Source organism: Bombus fervidus, chromosome 2 (genome assembly GCF_041682495.2).
Source record: "Bombus fervidus isolate BK054 chromosome 2, iyBomFerv1, whole genome shotgun sequence".
Classification (NCBI taxonomy): domain Eukaryota; kingdom Metazoa; phylum Arthropoda; class Insecta; order Hymenoptera; family Apidae; genus Bombus; species Bombus fervidus.
The window spans coordinates 17,854,937-17,874,516 of NC_091518.1; the positions used below are offsets into that span (position 1 = coordinate 17,854,937).

At 29.3% G+C, this 19,580-nt stretch overlaps 4 protein-coding genes across 6 annotated transcripts; 3 read left to right on the forward strand and 1 right to left on the reverse strand.

The window, feature by feature from the left end:
• The first annotated feature begins 200 nt into the window (after nt 1-200).
• Nucleotides 201-5,265, forward strand: Scny (ubiquitin specific peptidase 36). Of its 2 annotated transcripts, none has more exons than XM_072014172.1 (8): nt 201-388; nt 1,392-1,934; nt 2,044-2,151; nt 2,262-2,488; nt 2,572-2,970; nt 3,046-3,965; nt 4,087-4,223; nt 4,767-5,265. In XM_072014172.1, the coding sequence occupies exons 2-8, from the start codon at nt 1,439-1,441 to the stop codon at nt 5,105-5,107; spliced, it is 2,628 nt and encodes an 875-aa protein (XP_071870273.1). In that variant the 5' UTR covers nt 201-388; nt 1,392-1,438; the 3' UTR covers nt 5,108-5,265. The 2 variants fall into 2 exon arrangements, with proteins under 2 accessions (XP_071870273.1, XP_071870278.1); XM_072014177.1 differs by lacking the exon at nt 201-388 and adding an exon at nt 412-637.
• A 1,027-nt stretch (nt 5,266-6,292) lies between these two features.
• On the forward strand, nt 6,293-8,629 carry LOC139998197 (uncharacterized). Its single transcript, XM_072022558.1, has 4 exons — nt 6,293-7,322; nt 7,638-7,847; nt 8,008-8,226; nt 8,297-8,629. The coding sequence occupies exons 1-4, from the start codon at nt 7,257-7,259 to the stop codon at nt 8,573-8,575; spliced, it is 774 nt and encodes a 257-aa protein (XP_071878659.1). The 5' UTR covers nt 6,293-7,256; the 3' UTR covers nt 8,576-8,629.
• A 160-nt stretch (nt 8,630-8,789) lies between these two features.
• Vps8 (vacuolar protein sorting 8) lies at nt 8,790-14,603 on the reverse strand. Its single transcript, XM_072022523.1, has 15 exons — nt 14,444-14,603; nt 13,858-14,136; nt 13,476-13,769; nt 13,173-13,391; nt 12,918-13,097; nt 12,590-12,835; nt 12,349-12,489; nt 11,833-12,288; nt 10,983-11,728; nt 10,404-10,791; nt 10,165-10,332; nt 9,949-10,096; nt 9,641-9,881; nt 9,345-9,558; nt 8,790-9,239 (listed from the first exon to the last, which is right to left on the reverse strand). The coding sequence occupies exons 1-15, from the start codon at nt 14,522-14,524 to the stop codon at nt 9,138-9,140; spliced, it is 3,903 nt and encodes a 1,300-aa protein (XP_071878624.1). The 5' UTR covers nt 14,525-14,603; the 3' UTR covers nt 8,790-9,137.
• Nucleotides 14,604-15,618: 1,015 nt separating this feature from the next.
• Nucleotides 15,619-19,578, forward strand: LOC139998198 (uncharacterized). 2 transcript variants are annotated; one of them, XM_072022561.1, is made up of 3 exons: nt 15,619-16,255; nt 17,532-17,720; nt 17,899-19,578. In XM_072022561.1, the coding sequence occupies exons 1-3, from the start codon at nt 15,992-15,994 to the stop codon at nt 18,079-18,081; spliced, it is 636 nt and encodes a 211-aa protein (XP_071878662.1). In that variant the 5' UTR covers nt 15,619-15,991; the 3' UTR covers nt 18,082-19,578. The 2 variants fall into 2 exon arrangements, with proteins under 2 accessions (XP_071878662.1, XP_071878661.1); XM_072022560.1 differs by having other exon boundaries at nt 15,620-16,255; nt 17,845-19,578.
• The last annotated feature ends 2 nt before the right edge of the window (nt 19,579-19,580 follow it).

Here is a 19,580-nt window from a genome sequence, read left to right on the forward strand (position 1 = left end):
ATAATAAAAATATTTATGAACTTCACACTTGTCATGTACGATTAAAATTATAAAATTGGGGAAAATACTGTCAAAATTTTTGAAGAATTACAAAATGAAAGCTGTACATGTGAATTTCGTACAAATGTAATTCATGGAAACCCCGCTTTAGGTTTGTGGCGCCTTCACGGTCGAATACACAGCGCCTCCGATAGCATCACAGAACCCAAGGGAAACAGTTTAATGGCTACCGTTGTAATTGCAAATGGCTGACATAATGATAAAGGATGGGTCTTGATTTCGCATGCCCAAAACTAACAATTCTAAAAATGCCGTGTAATATTCACACGTGTTAATTTGAATAGTGTTTCTTGTTGAAATTATTGTCATAATTATACATGAATTAAACGTAAGTGGGGTAAGTGTAACAAAGTACGCGGGAAAAAAATGACTCGTGGCCGGAGACACGCGCCCTCAGTTAAACTCATCCGGTAACCGTTTCGAGGCATGTAAGCGCGTGGAATTTCGAATTAATCGATAGCATTGTGATTCTACGTGGTCGTGGTCAGCAAATATCGTTTATAATGTAAAATGTGTTACAATACCGTTGATAAAAAATATTTGTATAAGATATAACGTATATAATCATCAGGAGAAGGTAAACAATGAATCTGTTGGCGCGGTATCTATTGCACGCCGCGTGCTTTTAGTGTACTTTGTTAAAGGTTCGGTGCGATGTCGTGTAATTACATGAAACATTTCACGTAATTTCGTCTGTTCCTTCATCGTATCGAGAAATTCGTATATATCGTTGCTTCAATCCATCGTAAATAGTGCTTTCATAAATGAATTAATAGTGAAATTAACCCTTTTGACTCGGTATCTATGAAGCAGTGTATTTGTAGTAGATAATATCTTAAGTGAGAAAGAAGGAAATGTTTGATTGTTGTATCATAGAAAATTTTATTTGTTTTTAAAACGTTTCTCCGAGTGATATATCTAATAATTATATTATTTTATTATGTGTATTAAAAAAATTTTGATTCTTTCTGCGTTTGATTACAAAATTTTGTAAATTATTTATTGTTTTCATAATATTCGTTATCTGAATACTATATTGACTAGAAAAAATGTAAAAAAATCTAAGTTTTTTAAATGTATTTATTAATGTTAAAGTTAATATATAAATATGCATTCAATTGTATAATTTGCGTACACATTTATATGCTATAAGATATTGCTTCTCATTCATGTAAGAATTATATGTTCTCAAACATTGTATGCGTATTGCAAAAAATAATATTAAATATTAATATCATTTTTATCTTTTGATATCTTTAAATATCTTAATAATAGAATAGGTATATTATTTAATATAGTTATTTCATTCTTACATATTTTTTTGTACATAGGGAATTAAATAACAAAACCTTTCAATATAAAGTAAAATAAAGTGAAAATGCCTGCTGTAAGCATTTGTGACCCAGTTGCGGCCACTCTTCGTCGTACATTGGAAACTAATCAGTCCAAAACATCAGACGACTTAACAGCAAATTTAGTTACCAGTGCATCAAGAATTCTTCAGTCAGAAATTCAATATAAAGAAGTTGATGATTATCAAACAACAATTCTAGATCAACTTAAAGCAAAATACATTGTATTAAGTTTACCAAATTCTGAAAACTCGGATGATAAAATGAAGGATGGTGCAAATTATATAAAGAAAAATGAAAAAGTATCTAAAGGACTCAGCTTGCCAGAGCCAATAGTTACTTTATATTCTCCAAAGAAAGTTAGCCTAGGGTGGAAGGGTACATTTCCTATTGGGGCTGGCATGTATAATGTTGGAAATACATGCTATTTAAATAGTACTCTTCAAGCTCTGTTTCATGTACCAGCGCTTGTAAATTGGTTATTGTCAGACTCTCATCATACATCAAAGTGTGAACAAAATGGTAGGTTATTAAAATTTATAATTTACTTTACCATATTCTACACATTTTTAAGAAATGAAATTATAATCCCACAGTTTTGTATCGTATTGTGATAATAGGTTAATTTTAGATGGAGGTGGAGAATGCCTTACATGTGCAGTGGCTAAGACTTTACAATCTAGTCACCAAAAATCAGGATGTGCTATCAAGCCATTCTACATATATAACAAATTAAAACGTAAGTATTAAATAATTATAAAATGTTAATCAATTATTATTAAATCTTATATGTTTGTTATATACGTATATATAAATATATATATATATATATCTTATATTTTCTATTAGTTATTTGTCGAACCATGGTGCCAGGGCAACAAGAAGATGCTCATGAGTTTTTACGTTATTTATTAGAAGGCATGGAAAAAGCCTATTTAGCAAGACACAGAGCTAGTAAACTAGACAGCTATTCTAAAGAAACAACACCTATCAACCAAATTTTTGGTGGTTACATTCGTACTGAAGTAAAGTGTCTACAATGTCGACATGTTTCCACTACTTTCCAACACTTTCAAGTATATATAATATGCAGCTTTTCTAATAATCATGCTGTTGATTAAATATACAATAAAATAAATATGTTTTCAATTTTCTGCAGGACTTATTAGTTGATATACGTAAAGCAAGCACTTTGGATGAAGCATTAAGTAGCTATTTTAGCCGTGAACAACTAGATAACAATGATTACAAATGTGAAGCTTGCAAAAGAAGAGTTCCTGCTACGAAACAATTTAGCTTAGAACGACCCCCTAAAGTGCTTTGTGTGCAATTAAAAAGATTCAGCGTTCTAGGAGGAAAAATATCTAAACATATAGGTTTCAAGCAAACTATAGATATGGGCCCTTATCTTTGGAAAGAACCAGGCGAACCTACACAGTCACTTACATATAAGCTTATGTCAATAGTTACACATATGGGTCCATCGGTTAATTGCGGGCATTATACTGCAGTTGCGAAAGTCTCAACAGGCCAATATTATTCCTTTGATGATTCTTGTGTATGTATTAACAATATTTCTTTATTTGTAAAATATCGAACTATCTTGTTAATACTAAAAATTCTTTGTATATAGGTTCGTCCACTTAGTTTGAGTAATGTACTCAGTACAAATGCTTACATAATGATCTTTGAGATGGAACAACAAACGCAATCTCAGGTTCAAGCTCAACAGACTGTCAAATTAAATGGTACAATGACTGTAAACAACACATTATCTTCATCAGGAAGCCCTATGAATAAAACTATAGCTCCCAAAGCATCAACATCTGGATTACACGCATTAAATGGATTAATCAATGGCACATCAATTAGTAAAGATAACACAGATAATTCAGAAACGAATTTACAGATATCAACAAATAAAAATGCGGGACTTCAATTTAATACCCAAAAAAGCACGAATTTTATCGGGCCACAGTTACCACAAAAATTACAAGATAAGTCTCAACCAAGATTAATTATGCATATTAAAAATGGGAAAATTTTGAATGGAAATAGCTTAGTTCCTTATGATGGATCTAGTGAAGAAGAAGATGTTAATTTTATTGGAACATTAAAAAATCATACAAATTCAAATACACTTGCAAAAACAAACACTTCTGCTAGTGCTACTAATGGTACACAGAAATGTCCCCCGACAAAAAATGGTTCCCCTAAAGCAAATCTTAATGTATCAAAGACAAATGGTAGTAGTGTATCTCCGAATCAAAGTAATGTAACGCAATGTACAAAAACACAAAATGGTTCTAGCTGTAGTACCATTACAAGTACAATAAAGTATCAAAATGGTAAATCAGAAACAAATGGTAAGACAGAAAATAGTAATAATAATAGCAAAAGTAAGTGGCATCAATCTGTTAGAAAAACAGGACAGGACGATAAAGTAATTACAAAAGCTTCAAGCAGTAGTATGAAAGGTTGGCAAGTTTCAAAAGATACATCTTTTTCTGCTACATCAACTGTAACACCAAACGGATGGTCCGTGACTGATAAGTAAGTTATATTTTATTTTTGATATAATGTTATTAAAAAAGCAATATAAATTAAGCATTATAATTCTAGCAAATTTAATTCAACGATGGTTTAATATACGTATTTAAATATTTTTTCATAGGGAAGATGTCCATAAAATTAGTCAAAATAATAGCACACCAAGTGCTGCAGCTTTAAGAGATTTCAATGGAACAAATCGTTCCGATACGGTTTCCCATTTATTAAAGATGTCTCACCGTGGTTATGGCAGTTCTTCGGGTCAGTACAACAAAAGAATTCTATTGAAGAACCAATTGAATCCAGCTGCTTTCCCTTCAAAATCCTCATCAACCTATTGTGCGCCCATGCGTCCTAAGTCCAAAAATTCTACATAAAGCAATAGAATAAACATACAAGAAGCGAAAATTCTTATTCGCTTAAATGTTTTGAAACCAAAAATCCCGCCAATAACTTTAATAGAAATAATAATAAAATAATAATAGTAATAAAAAGAACACTAGAAAGTAAAGAATAACTTTTCAGTGATAAATTATGGATATTATAAAACATTATGAGCTATTGTTAATCCTTAAATTAAAAATATTTGTTTTGTTACACCTCTGCTAAGTCGATAATAATAAAAAGTATATTTTGTGATTTATTAAAAAAATTATGTTAAGTGTTAAAGTAACACTATTAAATGACAAAAATATTAAAAACTGTGTACAAATATTTTTATTCTAAACATTTACTGATAAAATAATGTCATTTTCTTATCAAACAAAATAGTGAGTATTAAAGTGTATGCTTGTTTGTTTACAGTTGCAAATTGGAATGGTAACAGAACACACTTAGATAGAGAAGTTGATAATGATAGAAGGGAAGAACGTAAGCGACATTTCAATGCAGACGATGAAGAAATCGATCGTGGTCGAGTCAAGAAAGTAAAAGATCATCGAACGTATGAAGAAAGAAATAACTCGGGGTATAATCCTTTCCAGGAATATCAAAATGGCAAAACGTGGAACCGATCTCTTGGTGGTTATTACCGGAGACATTACTATAATACTTCCAATAATGCACGACCACGGCATGGCAGAAATTATAGGCCTCCACATTACAGATATCATAATCATTCTCGTGCACACTGGCAACGAGAATAAGATAAAAAAAATAAGTTGTTGAGAAAAAATTTCGAAAGCAATCCAACGTCGAAAGACTTCGTTAGGTTTCAATTACTAAAGCAAATTATAATTTTTCAATACGTTAAAATTAAAATAAAGATGTGGCAGTGTTGATTTATATAATTAATGTTGGACATTAATAAATATTCAACATTCATTATAATGAATCGCTAAACTGCATCGTAACAACCATGCATGTTCCTGACAGAGTATTCATGTACTATATTGTTATTTGTAGCTCACGTACGTATGTGGACATTGTACTACACAGTACACGGGGGATGAGTATCAATAGCTCTGCCAATCTTGTGTTCAGTATGAACGAAGTAAAATTTGTTATAAAATTGTACTATAATACTATATGTGCGTTATTAATTTAGACTGCGTATTAAAGAAATATATGTATGGATGCAATGGTTAAGAGTTTAAACAGTATATCGCTAAGTGTTTAAAATTTTCCTGTTGACTTTTTTATACTTTAGTTATGGTCATAAAATTATGTTCTTATTTAATTTGAAGTAACTTTCATATTACATAACAATATAAAATTCTTTTATAAGTATTTTATACTAATCTTATGTTACTTATATTGATACTATTGTTGAATTAAAATTGTAACACAATATTTGACATATATATATATATATATACTTGGTGTTTAATTGTTCATAGAACTTCATCAGTGTCCATACATTTTCAGACGAAAAAGGAATGCATGTTAATCAACAAAAAATAAGTTAGTTTTAACGACACGAAGATAAAATTAAGTTAAAGAAAATATTTTGAAAATTTTATGTCAACAACATCTTTCATTTATCATATAATAATCCGTCCTTTGTTTTAGTTAACAAAGATACTCCTCCCTCATCGAGCTGTAACAAAAAACATTCAATTAAGCAGTCAATCTTGCTCGATCAAGAAACGTGGTCTTCGTCATCGCTTACTGAAGAGAAATATATTCATAATAATTACAATGATTAATCAGTAAGTGAATGATTTCTCTTAACATGGTGAATATGCATACTTGTGAATACATGTGACTTCAATTCTCTTTTTTTTAACATTTTATATATATAATATATATATATATAATATAATATGTTATATATATATCATATATATAACATATACATTATTATATATAATATATATTATATATATAACATATATATAACATATACATTATTATATATAATATATATATTATATACAGGTAATTCCAGAGTGTTTGTGGAACTTGTGAATAATCGAGTGAAGAGTGTTTAATGGTAATGGATTAATAGTATCAAGTTATTGAAATATTAATTTCAAAAGAAAAGAAATTGTAAATTACATATATAAATGTAGAATTTTAATATTATGGATTTTTCATAGATCATTAAAAATTGCAAAGCCATAGATAATTTGTTAAGCCAAGGATAAAAAAAAGCTGGCTTTTTCGCCTGCTGGTTATATATAATACCTCGTTATATTATTCTACAAATTAAATATTAGCCAAAAAAAAAAAGAGATAAACAACCATACGTTAAAATCTGATGATTGTTACAGATTTTATGGTACTCGATATTTTTCAAAAGATATATGACTTGGGCGTACATGCTGGACCTGTATCTTTATCCAAGATATTAGTCGCAATTGAATAATCACATTAGCTTGATATTGCGGTGAATACAATAAAATTACCGTAATATAGACTTAAATTAAGCACCATGTTATTACATGCGCTAAAATATAATAACAATGGTTTGTGCATTGTATAAATTCATGTATCATTTGAAGAATGAGATTTGAAGTTCTATAAAATCGGTACATCTGATACTGTAAACGTATGTGATATTGCTCTGTACAGAAGTGAACAACAACAAACACCAGATTTAATTTATGTATGAAGTATCATAAATAAAACGGAAATTGTCGTTTGTACAACATTCAAACTATCGATACAAACAGAGTGAGATGGACGTTAAATCCATAGAAACCAATTCATTTATACTATAAAGAAAAGAAAAAGACTATCGCGTTTTCGAGCGAAGATAATATAATCTGTAGACGCACTTAATGTATTTTTATTTTCATCTTGTATTCTTATAATTTGTTAAAAGGTAATTCTTCATACATATTTCTTGAAATGGAGTGTCTGATGAAAAAAGAAGAGACTTCGTCTAACGAACTCATAAAAACACTCGAAAAAAATGTGAGTAAGCAATTTGACCCTTTCATGCTTGAAATATATTCATATTAATTATTGTTATTAGTTTTATTTAAATTAATTTTTAAATTACCAATATAAAGGTTTTTAAAAATTTCACGCGTATTATATACTGATTTCGAAGATGCATTTTTTTATTGTTTAGCATGAAAGAGTTAAATAATTAAAAAAAATTAACAGTAATTAGTGAATATTGGAAAAAAAGATGAAAAAGTGCATTACTGTTTACTTGAAAAACTGATTTTAAAAAATGTAAATAAAGATGAGCAACACAACACAGCACTGTTAACGTTTATTTAGGTAGCGATCTTAAAAATAGAAAATCACTATAATTCAAAGATCAGTTACGAATTGGATGTTAAACTCATGTACTTCCATAACGTATCACGTAGTCTCGCGGATAAACTTGAATCTTTATGGAAATTAGCTGAAGCGCATCAACCAACGGAAAATGAAATAAAACAATTTGCTGATCAAATTGCAGGTTTATGGACTTCTATAAATCGTCAGGTAATATTTATTTTACTATTAAAAAAATCTTTTTCATACTCGAAACTATGTTTCTTCACTTTTTATATTTGTTTAATTTTAATCTCACTCTGTTATTGCGAAATAAAATATTTTGTTGGAAAAATATAGGAATTTTAAAATAATTTAACTATATGTATAGATTTGTGAAAAATATTCTAAAATACGAATGGGTAGTGGAACATTGCACGGAGTACCATTATCAATAATTCTTAATAAAATAAAAAAAGAAATTATTCTATTCAAAGTATCATTACAACGTCATGAATCTATTTATGATCAAGAACATATATTAAAAGGATACAAACTAATTACCAAAAGTGAAAAATTTATAAGCAGCTTACAAAAATGTGATAGCAAGGTAAAACTTGCTTAATATTTTACTAATATAAATATTAATATTTAATATAAATTATTTTTTCAAATTACAGTTGCAACAACTCTTGTGCATATCAAATATTATGCCACGTCTTATAAAATTACAATCTGCAATTGATAAATATGTTACCACTATTGAATTACTACCTAGAAGTTTTCCCGCATATGACTTAAGTGCCTTTGCATTAGTTACAAAGTTATTGACTGGTGAATTACTTGGTTACGAATCAATTGATCCTAGTTTTGTTCTAATGGAAAATATGCCTAAAAAGCCAGTTTTTATTATCAAAAATGTTAAACGCAAATCAATTCATCCATATTATCCTACATAAAATATATTTAATATATTTTCAGTCTTACACATGAAATATTTAAAATGTTTCCAAATGAAATATTGTATCTAGGATAATGTACATAAATATTAATAGTAAATAATGACTTTATATAATTAATTAATTATTATCTTTATTTACTTAATGACTGATATTTGGCAACGTGTTGCACATTGGGCAAATGGAATTTACATCGATAAAAGTATACAAGTCCTTATCAATACTATACACAATATAGCTATATTAATTTACAATATACAAACATACAATATTTGAATCCTGCTAAGCAGAAAAATATCTTAAATACCACAGTTCCAGAAATAGTGAAAAATATGGATGGCGTATTTTTATATATGTAAAAGGAAGCCTTGATAAAAACAATTATAATTTAATTTTGCATATAAAATATGATAACAGAACAATCTAATTGTTCATGGAATGAAAAATAAGAGATCCAATGTAATATATAATACATGTATAACACGCAGCAGTCATTTCTACTAACAGACTGTTACACACCAGGGGTAAGTGTAATATTAAATTGTGATATTCAAAGACTAGATTAAAAAATACCCTCAAGATCCGGTAAGGAAGTAGGTGGTGCAAGTCTTAAAGAAAGATTTTTATTACGCATAAATTCTGGTGGTAGAATTTGCTTATGTTCCTACAAAACAACAAATTTAAATTTTACTATAAAAATATCAACGATATCTTAATAATATATATGTATGATATGTTTATTTAGAAACGAAATCAATATATTACTTACATGGAATGATTTAGTAGTATGTATGATATTAGTAACAATAGGTGCCCATCCTTTAGACTTTAAACATTTATAACAAGATTTAGGTTCTCCTAAACATTCTGAATGAAAACCATGCCCACAACTGAAAACTATTATATATTCCGTACATTGTGATAACAAATGTCTACATATTGAGCAGATTACTGATACGCTTGCACAAGCTCTTCCTGCGTCCCTAAAAAAGATAAAAATGTTAGTATTAAATAATTATTACGTTAGTAATAATTAAAAAATTACTTATATGGACCTATACATACCTAAGCGACTTTTTCAGTGCCTTGTGAAGCTCCAAACTGACCAAACGTGCAGTAGTTTCAACTAAAGTTTGTTCATATCGGGAATGTGTAAGTACTCCAGATAATAATTTTCTTATGTCACCTATTGTTCCACTTGTCGCCAATGGATGTTTCAATATTTGCTCTAATACGGTCGATAATGCTGTTGTTCCACTGAGAAATTCTAGTGCAATTCTTAATAACTTTCCGCTTAATTTTTCAACTGTAATTTCGTTAGATAATTAGAAAATATTATTTACGATTTGCCATTATGTCAAAATGTACCATACCTTCTTTGTTAGTACTATTTGAATGTGTTTGAAGTATAGTTTCCACCAGTGGCATCCAATCTAAATTTCCTGCAGATCGTCTGCATATTCCTGCTAGTTGTATTGCACTGTGAATTGATGCATTTTCTGATACTTTGTTCTGACAGTACTAAAAGTAAATATTGTTAAAGTAGAAAATAATAATCAATATTATTACATTATTTTCATACAATATACCAATTCTAAATTATTTTGAAATTCTTTCAAAAGAATATCAAACGCGTCCTGATAATTTCCCAATTTTTCTAACATTACTGCTTCAGCATCTTTGTGATTCGCTTTCTGAACTATTTGCAATGCTTCATTTAGTCTACAACCATGAAATCCTTGAATATGTTCAACAACCTAAATTTAAAAAAATAATTAAAGTTAGTAATATATTTCAATATCTATCTATAGTACAAAATTTTACTAACATGGTCTGGTTGTAATTTACACATTAATTCCAAATATTTTTCTAACATTTCAGTCGTAAGCTCTAACGTGATGTCTTCTTCTTTATATTGTACTATTTGATATAAAGCTTCTAGTAAAGTATATTGTAAGGTTGGAGTATTTTCTAGTATTTGTAAAATTTCAGAAACGTTGTTTTGCAAATGTGTTGCTATCAACATAGCAAATTGATTTGCATTAATTCCCACTAGAGCTACGGCATTTGCCATTATGACTAATTGCAACGAATTTGGAGAAAGATGTTTTAACCAGAGCCAAATATCATGATGTCTAGATGGATGCAGTATCATACATTTACAAACTGCAATCCAATTTTCTCTGGCGCTATACAGCAACTCCGCAACACGCATACTGTAACATTATATACTGCGATACAAGTTACTATGTATGATGCTATTAATATTAATAATGCTATATAATTTCTCGAAATGTAATATTGACATAGGTACACTATAATATTTTTTTTATTATGAATATATTCTATCTAGCTAATAAAAATGTGGTACACAATCAAAATTAAATAATGGTATACATATACTTACAAATTGGCTCTTTCTGCTAAATTAAGTAAAGTATTATCCGATATATTACGCAATTTTTTTGAACGCAATAATCCCAGTATTGCGCTTTCTTTATCAGTCTTAAGCTCGTTTGATGATCCCATACTTGAGTCAGTACATAATATTTCTATCATTTTATTTAACATACTAGGTTCTAAATTAACAGTATTTTCTGCAACTTCATTAGCTATAAATATAAGAACTAAATTTCTTTGTTCGTCAGTAATATAATCAGGATTCCTTGGACTTAACGGTGTGCTAGGCATAACGATATTTAATAATATATCTATGAGTCTTTGCCGTTGTCTGAGGCCCATCTCAGACGTAAATTCCGGCTCCTGGAAGGCAATTGCTATCACGTCAAGGAATCCTTTTGCGTCAAACTGTAGCAAAGTTCTTAGATATGGATATTGTCTTTCTGCATCATTAGCCAAACTCGAATGCTGTGAAAGCAATGCTCTTAATACATCTGTTTTTGCTCTTTGGGACATACCCTCGGGAAGTTCATCTCTGGGAAAACCACGACCGGCAAGACAGCAACTAGCATAGACCAAAAGTGCATTGCCAAGTTGTATACTATCTCGAGTTAACGAATCCTTTGAATTCGTTACCATATTTTGTAATATTGGTACTAATTGATGAATTGAAGCAGTAAAGTCACCTAATGCCGTCGTTTGAAGATGTATTAAAGCTTCCCAGAGACCTCGTTGCCGACAAAGTGTTGTTACCTGTAATATTTTTAGATACAAGTAAGTACTTTTAGATTGAATTTTCATAGATTACTTTTTTTAATCAAATAAAAACATTAAAAAATATAAATATGTTTACTTACTTGATGGATATCTAAACAATCAACATCTAGTAACACTATAATTGCTTGAAGCGAATCTACTTTTTCTTCTTGATCGTAAAGGGTAACTAACTGTTGAGCTATTAATGGTGGTAGTCGCGGTCGTAAACTCCCATCTAATAAAGGATTTTCGAGGGCATGTAAATAACTCGCTTTTAATCCTTCGGACTCCGAAACTAAGTCCCATAATTTCCCAAATAATAAATCTGTATTTTCTAGTTGTATACAATAATCTACACAAGTTGTGACTATTTCAAATTCTGCATTTTCGTCTGCAAGACAATGATTCAATTCTTCCATGTATTGAATCAAAACTTGACATACTTTATCGCGAGCTATTTGTTTACGACGTTGTTTCGAACCACGTAGACCAACAACTGCTTTCCCTTTATCTTGATAAAAAGAAAGTCCTAAAGCTAATGCTTCTGGATATCTCCTCTGAAATGACAAAATATGTAATAAAGTAAAAAATTATATAATTCCAATATATGTACAAACCTGCATCGTTAAATGTCGCAATCGTTCAGTCCATGTCCGTATACAGACTGCATGTAAATTTTTGGTACCCAATAATAAAAGTTGAGTACCAAATGTTAGAACAGTATTATAACATGCTCTTTCACCAGCCAATGCCATTGCCTGTAGTTTTATAAAACAAAACAATGTGATTATCAACTTAAATTTGATAGATTATTGATCTAAATTTGATAATTAAATAGTACGATGATTTGATTAATACCTTTGAAACATTTCCACCAGTGGACAAACCTTTGAAATGGCTAGATGCATATGAAATACCAACGCGACTCATATCTAAAGTTTCCAAGTTATCCTGTGCTCTTACATCTAATAAATGTAATCTTTCTTGAGTATCCAATACTGCTAATGATCTCGGATTTAACCATCGTAAGTTACTTATTGTATATGGAAGAGTCATTCTTCTTAAGGGAGATAATTTTACTCTTGAACCAGCTTCAGTACATACCTAATAAAAAAATGTTATCAATATATATTTATTAACAATATGGTTGTTTAATGAATAGAATTATGTTATATAAACTCTATACTTGATAAAAATGAACCACATCATCTCTTGCAAGAGCCAGAACAGGATCAATTACACGAGAAGCATCTGCTGCTTGTATGACAACAAGCTGCCAAGATAGTTGTGGTGGTGCTATAGGTGCACCAGATAAAGGATGAGTTAACAGAACACGCATTCGTGGTCTTATGCAAACTACTATTACCTACAAAATTCAAATAATATAAGATTATATGTATATTACAAATATCAAAATCTTTTTTTAGCAATAGATAAAAACCTTTGATAATGTTGCCATTGCCACTATGGTATAATTTTTCAGGGCATGTGACGGCAGATGATTCAATAACAATGGTTCTAATGTACACACTTCACCTCTAGATCCACTAAATATACACCTGCTATCACAGCCTCTTACACCCATAACCCTTGTAAAATTTAATTCAAAAACGGATCCACCACTATCACTACATAATGCTACCTTTGGTGAATCTGTAAACTATACAGAAATATATTATTTTTTATAAATGAAAATTTCACACAATTATATGTCAAATATTAAAATGGTATGAGATAATCTCACTTTAACATGTAACACAGCTGTATCAAGAGGATGTACATCAGTGAGTGTCCTTAATACTTTTCCATTAGAACTATCTATCATTAATATATGTCCTCTAGCAAATCCAGCTAATATCCTGCTTCCATCATGATTGAAACATAATGCAGATACAGATCCTTGGTGCCTTGCTTCCTGATCACACCATCTTAATGTCTGTGAAGAATCAAAACCTAATACCAGACCATGACTAGTTCCAACTACTAACATATTCCCTCCAGCAGCAACCGCACTTGCTAACCCAGCATTAACCTTCTCCTATACAGAAAAAAAAAATAATTAAAGACAATATATTATAAACTCAACATAATTATAGATTTTTTGTAAAGAAAATATTTTTCCTCACACTAGCTGATATAATTTGTGACGATATTCCTTTTAATAAAACATGTCTCAAAATAGCACCAGAGAACGTTGGTTGTGACGCTTTGTTTGATTTATTTAAAGAGTTTAAGGATAAATGGCTCCCAACACTTGTTGTTTCACTACTCCCTAGCTTTTCACCTGATGTTAAACCAAAGTCATCATCTGTTCCAGATAATGATGCGCAATCAGGTTCTGTCAATATACTTTCTAAGGAGGGTAATTCTTCCACAGCTGGTATAGCATATTCTGTGTTATCCAACTAAAATTATAAAATATATATAACTTCAATAGATTTAGCAATAAAATATGATAATTTAGGTAATAATATAATTAAATTTAATAAAACGAGAACATAAGTAAAAATAAAATAATAAGAAAGAAGTATATAATAGATTTCAATATCAACAAAGTAAAATGAAATAAAATAATTGCAATTTCTACATATTATACTAAGTTTATAAACATACTAAAACAGTAATAGAGTAAGAGAGTTATGAGAACATAACCTGAAAATTAGAAATTTTATAATGTACTTAAACATTTCTATAGCGAATATAATTAATTACCTCTTCGATATCTAAATTAATAACCTCTGTTGCGAGGTATTCTTGAGACCCAGCATCCGACCCCAACCCATTTTCAGCCATTTTTTATCCCACCTGTCATTCCACAGCTGATACACGTAAATATAGCGGCCACTCATTAAGTTATAAGACATATACAATGATAGAATCTGCTATATATATGTACATATGCATATGCAATTTACAGTATTTTTTATATTCATACATTTGACACCTCTTTTTACATATATATACGTACATATACATTAATCATTGATTTAATTAATTATCTTTATAGAAAATCGTATAACTTAGTTTTAAATTTATACATGAAGAAACATTAAAAGTCTTATGATTTACATAGTATTTAAATTTAAACATTTCAATTTTTAATCTTTAATCTATTGAGAAAATATAAAAGAAGTAAACACATTTAATTCGTAGGGCTTAATTTGATCAATTTATGAAGCAGAATAACATTTCATATGTATTTTCGTTTATTTATTTACAAGAAAGTACGTAAATTTTTACGAATCTACGGATCATAAAATATTGGAGCCGGTTTCTTTTTTAAGAAAACATAAAATAGGAAACGAAATATATACGTTTATTCATAAATCGTTTATTTTTATGTGTTCAGGAGTATAGTTTTTGGGTGTACCAATTTATCTTATTTGTGTGATATAATAGTAAAGTGATAAAACCGCTATCACTATCACAGGTGTCATATTAAACTAAATATAAGAATGTAGATTCACATGTTGCATCTGGACTTAGTTATAAAACCGTATAATTATTAACTTGCATTTTCTTAAACATGTAGCGCTTAATATTTTTTTATTTAACTACAATAGCAATTATGGACATTTCGTTAATTATCATTTATAGTTTACTATATTATGTTGTAATAAAAATCTTGTTTAATAAAAATCTGTTACACAGCTCGGAAATTATTTCGTTTTTACGATAATTTTATCTAATTAATCAGTGGAACAATTTTGAAGTTCGTATAATGTCTTTTACAGAGTTAGTAATTATTTTATTATTATTTTCAAAATTAATCTGTAATTGTCAAATATGTAATCGCATGAAGTCCGATTGTGGTGTCACCATGCGGCTATAGTATAATCTCCAACATTGATATCACTGGTATAACTCTAATCCGTGATATCTATGACATACGTAGTAGGTTTTTGATACGTGACGTCTGGGCATCTGTATGTCATACCTGATCATAGTTGCACATTGTATCTGCATTGCGAATATATATATATATACATATATATACATATGCGTGTGTATATACCAAGAAAAGGGTGAAAAATTACCATTGCAGTGCACGAAATAAAAGTTCAGAAGTAATTAGAAGCATTGATCGAAAGTTGACACGTTAACAACGGAATAATATCACTTTGTGCGTTGTATTGGGTAATACCATTTTTTTACCCATCTCCTATCAATAGATTTAACTAAAAGTTTTACGCGTGATTATAAAGTGCCCATCCGTGGGCCGAGAAAATTGTAAAAATTGCGTATATTTCGCGAGAAGATATGCCAGATAGTGGTGCTGTTTATCAACCTACAACAGTAGGTTACACATATGATAGCGGAGGTGACGGTACTGTAGGTGGTGGCAGTTTAAGAAGTGGTTTCTGGAGAGTTATATCAAGACATAAACTCAGCTCTAGGAAATGGTTCGAATGGGTATTACTCTCGGTTGCTTTATCGTTTTTCATTGCTGGTTTAACGATGATGCTGGTCAGTTTTGTATCCGATGACACATCACAAGAGAATAAAATAGAGATCATAAGAAAGGTACTTATAACCTTCTTACACTATGATGCTTTGTATTTACGAATATTTTAATCTCTGAAAGATGATAGCAGCATGACGTATATTTAAATGAAGTCATGATCTTTCTTAGTATTCAAAATATGTAAATGCATGATGTATACATAGTACATAGCCTTACTTTAATTAACAGGTGTCTTGTTAGTTTGGTATTTAAAAGCTAACAGTAATTCTTATTTTATTCCAAAAAATTTCTATTGGTTTACATTCTAGGAAAATAATTTTTTTGCATTGTTTTCCATTATTAAAGAGTATTTTATAATAATAGTAATAATACATAGATATTCATTATAAGATTGATCTTTAATACTTCATATCTTCTTATTATTTTCATTATCTTTTTTATTATACATATATATTATAGATATATATTATACATACATATGTATATATTTGATATAGTAATATACAGGGTAAACCACAATTTCAAGCACTGATCAAGCTCCGATTTCACTGAAGATAGAGAAAAATTGTAGAGAGTACTCACTTTTGTTTTAGAATGCAATGCAATGGGAAAGTACAATTGCACTTCTTTCTCAAATTGGTCTATAATTTTTTATTAACCAGTTAATATTTTTTTCATTAATTAGTACTTAGTAATTCATTTTTTAATATTCTACCAGAAAGTGTCAAGGCACTTGGGTCAAAATATACTTAGTTTAAAAAATATCTCAAATTTAATCTTGTGAAACTTTGATTATGAGAAACAAGGGAACATACAGGGCAGAATGCTTGCGTCTATGTTTTCCTCATCTTTCTTAAACTAAATTTGATGATATTAAAATTAAAATATCTTTTAAACTAAGGACATTTTCAAATACCTTAATACCTTTATAGAAAATTAAATGATGTATTGAATGATTATAAAAAATTATAGAATTCCATTTAGAAAAAGAACGTAGTTGCAGTTTCCCAGTGCGACGTTGCATATTAAAAGGAAGCAAATACCTGTGAACATAGATTTTATACATTCAATATTTCTCTCCACGATTTTTCTCTATCTTCAAGAAAATCGGAGCTACAGCCAGCCCCAGTTGGATGGTCAACTCTGTATAAGGCTAAATAAAAAGAACACAAAATACTATCATTATTGCTTATGCATTTTTATGCAAAATATATTTATACAAATTTATAAAATCGATTTTTTCACACTTCTAAAGTAAATTATTTTATCAGTTATTTATATGTGTTTTTGTTGCCTAATGTATGAAAGTAAATTAAAAAATAATTATACATAAAGGTAAATGAGAATCCAACTACATCTGCAACAAGTGTTGAAGAACATATTGAAGATGCTGCAAAAAGTTCCATAGCATTAGGTGCTAGCCTAATGTTAGTAGGGCTTCTATTGGGTTTCGGTTGGGCCTGGCTGCATTTCTTCCGTCGTGGTAAATCTCCAAGAGGTGGAATGGTTGGAAGTAGTGGTCAGGTAGGCACAATTTGTTTGGTAGATTTATATTTTATGTTTGGTTTTATTTACCGGAAGCCATCCATGTGTGTTTTGGCTCGTACGTTCGTTTCTTTATCTTATATACGCGTTGCTATGAGGAAAGATGTTGGGCGGTTTGAATCCATCGACTGACTTGCTGGTGGGTTCCACTTCGCAGTACGGGCCGGTACTAACGGAGCTGCCGAGTCAACTGAAGCTGAAGCAGACAAGTTCGCATGATACTCCAGCAATACCACTTTCCGATCAGGAAGAAGAAACACGTACCTTAATGCAGGATTCTACAATTCCTTCGGTTGTCTCCACTGGTCCTAATACCATTGCTAATCAGATTCCCGGTTGAGTACAAAGGTTAAATGCGTCGATGTGTAGTAAGAACACACGATGCGAACATTCTTTTAATTTTATGTGAACCAACCTGAATCACAATTTTTGTCATTTTTGTGAATTATGTGATTTATTTACAAATAGGAGAATTATACTTTCTTTATCTTTTCTAGTAGTAATTTTAATTGATGACGATTCATATAAATTTATTTGAACAATTTTGCCTGACTTTAAAATGTAAGAAATTTTTCCGTAAATTATCAGCACAAGTCATAGCGTAACATATCATTTACCATACTTTTCTTAAATTTTACCTTTTAGTTTGTATCTATGCATTCCTCCACTCCGTCCATTATCATTGGTAATATGTTAGATAAGCATTGAATCCAGATATTACATATAGTAAATTTTAGAAGAACTTATTTACAATGCAATATAAGCTATTTAAAAAAAAAATATTACTTTGATTATTATTTAAATACATAGCATGTTTAATAGTAATACTAATATCGGTTGTCTTGATATAATAGTAATTTATATTGGCACATTATTGGTCTGAATTGACCAGTTATGAATGCATGTATAAACAAACGATATTTTGTATTATTCTGCCCAGTTTAATATGATGGCAGCATTAAGTGTGACTGACAATATTTGTAACAAACTATTTGCTCATCTTATATGTATGTATATGGGAAAAATGAGCTCTAACACAAGGTGGTATTAGGAAGATAAAGGTATGTGTATATATTAGGATAAAGTACATAAAGTATATTACGAAGTAATCCCATCTTTTCAAAATAAATTGGTATGGGTTGATATGGAGCAGTGAAGGGAAATACACTGCACAAGTTTTGTTATATTACTTTATCGTTTTTATACTTATGTTATTTATAGTTAATACTTCTAATTACATACAATTTAATTATTATACATATAAATACTTTTTACAATATAAGTATTTTAACACTCTGATAAAATTTTGGACTCTGTTTTACTGACTTTTCGTATATCTATTGAGACTGGGTAATATTATGTATATATAAGATAATCTGTGGTTAAGCTATTCTGAGTATCAGCTACAAATTTTAAATCATTATTGAAATTTCTAAATAATAATCTTTATTTATATATATAATTTTACTTAAATTTGAAATTGCATTTACAAAACAAAAGAACAATTTCCATTGTATAAAACAGTATCATTAAATTTTTGTCTATCACGCATTTTTTTATATATAAGTTTCATTCTTTCTTTTTTTTTTGATTGATCTATTTTATTCGTTATAATGTAATATAATTCGTTAAAATAACACTTTACAAATATGAATATTTAAAACAAAGAAATTAAATAAGTATCTGTCTGGATTCAATGCTACCATAGAATGAATATGCATTAACAATAATATTATTTCAATAATTTATGTGAAATCCATACTATATTAGTTAATGATTTATTCATTCATTTATGTAAGTATTTTTATTAAATAAGAAAAATAAATAATTAAAAAATGA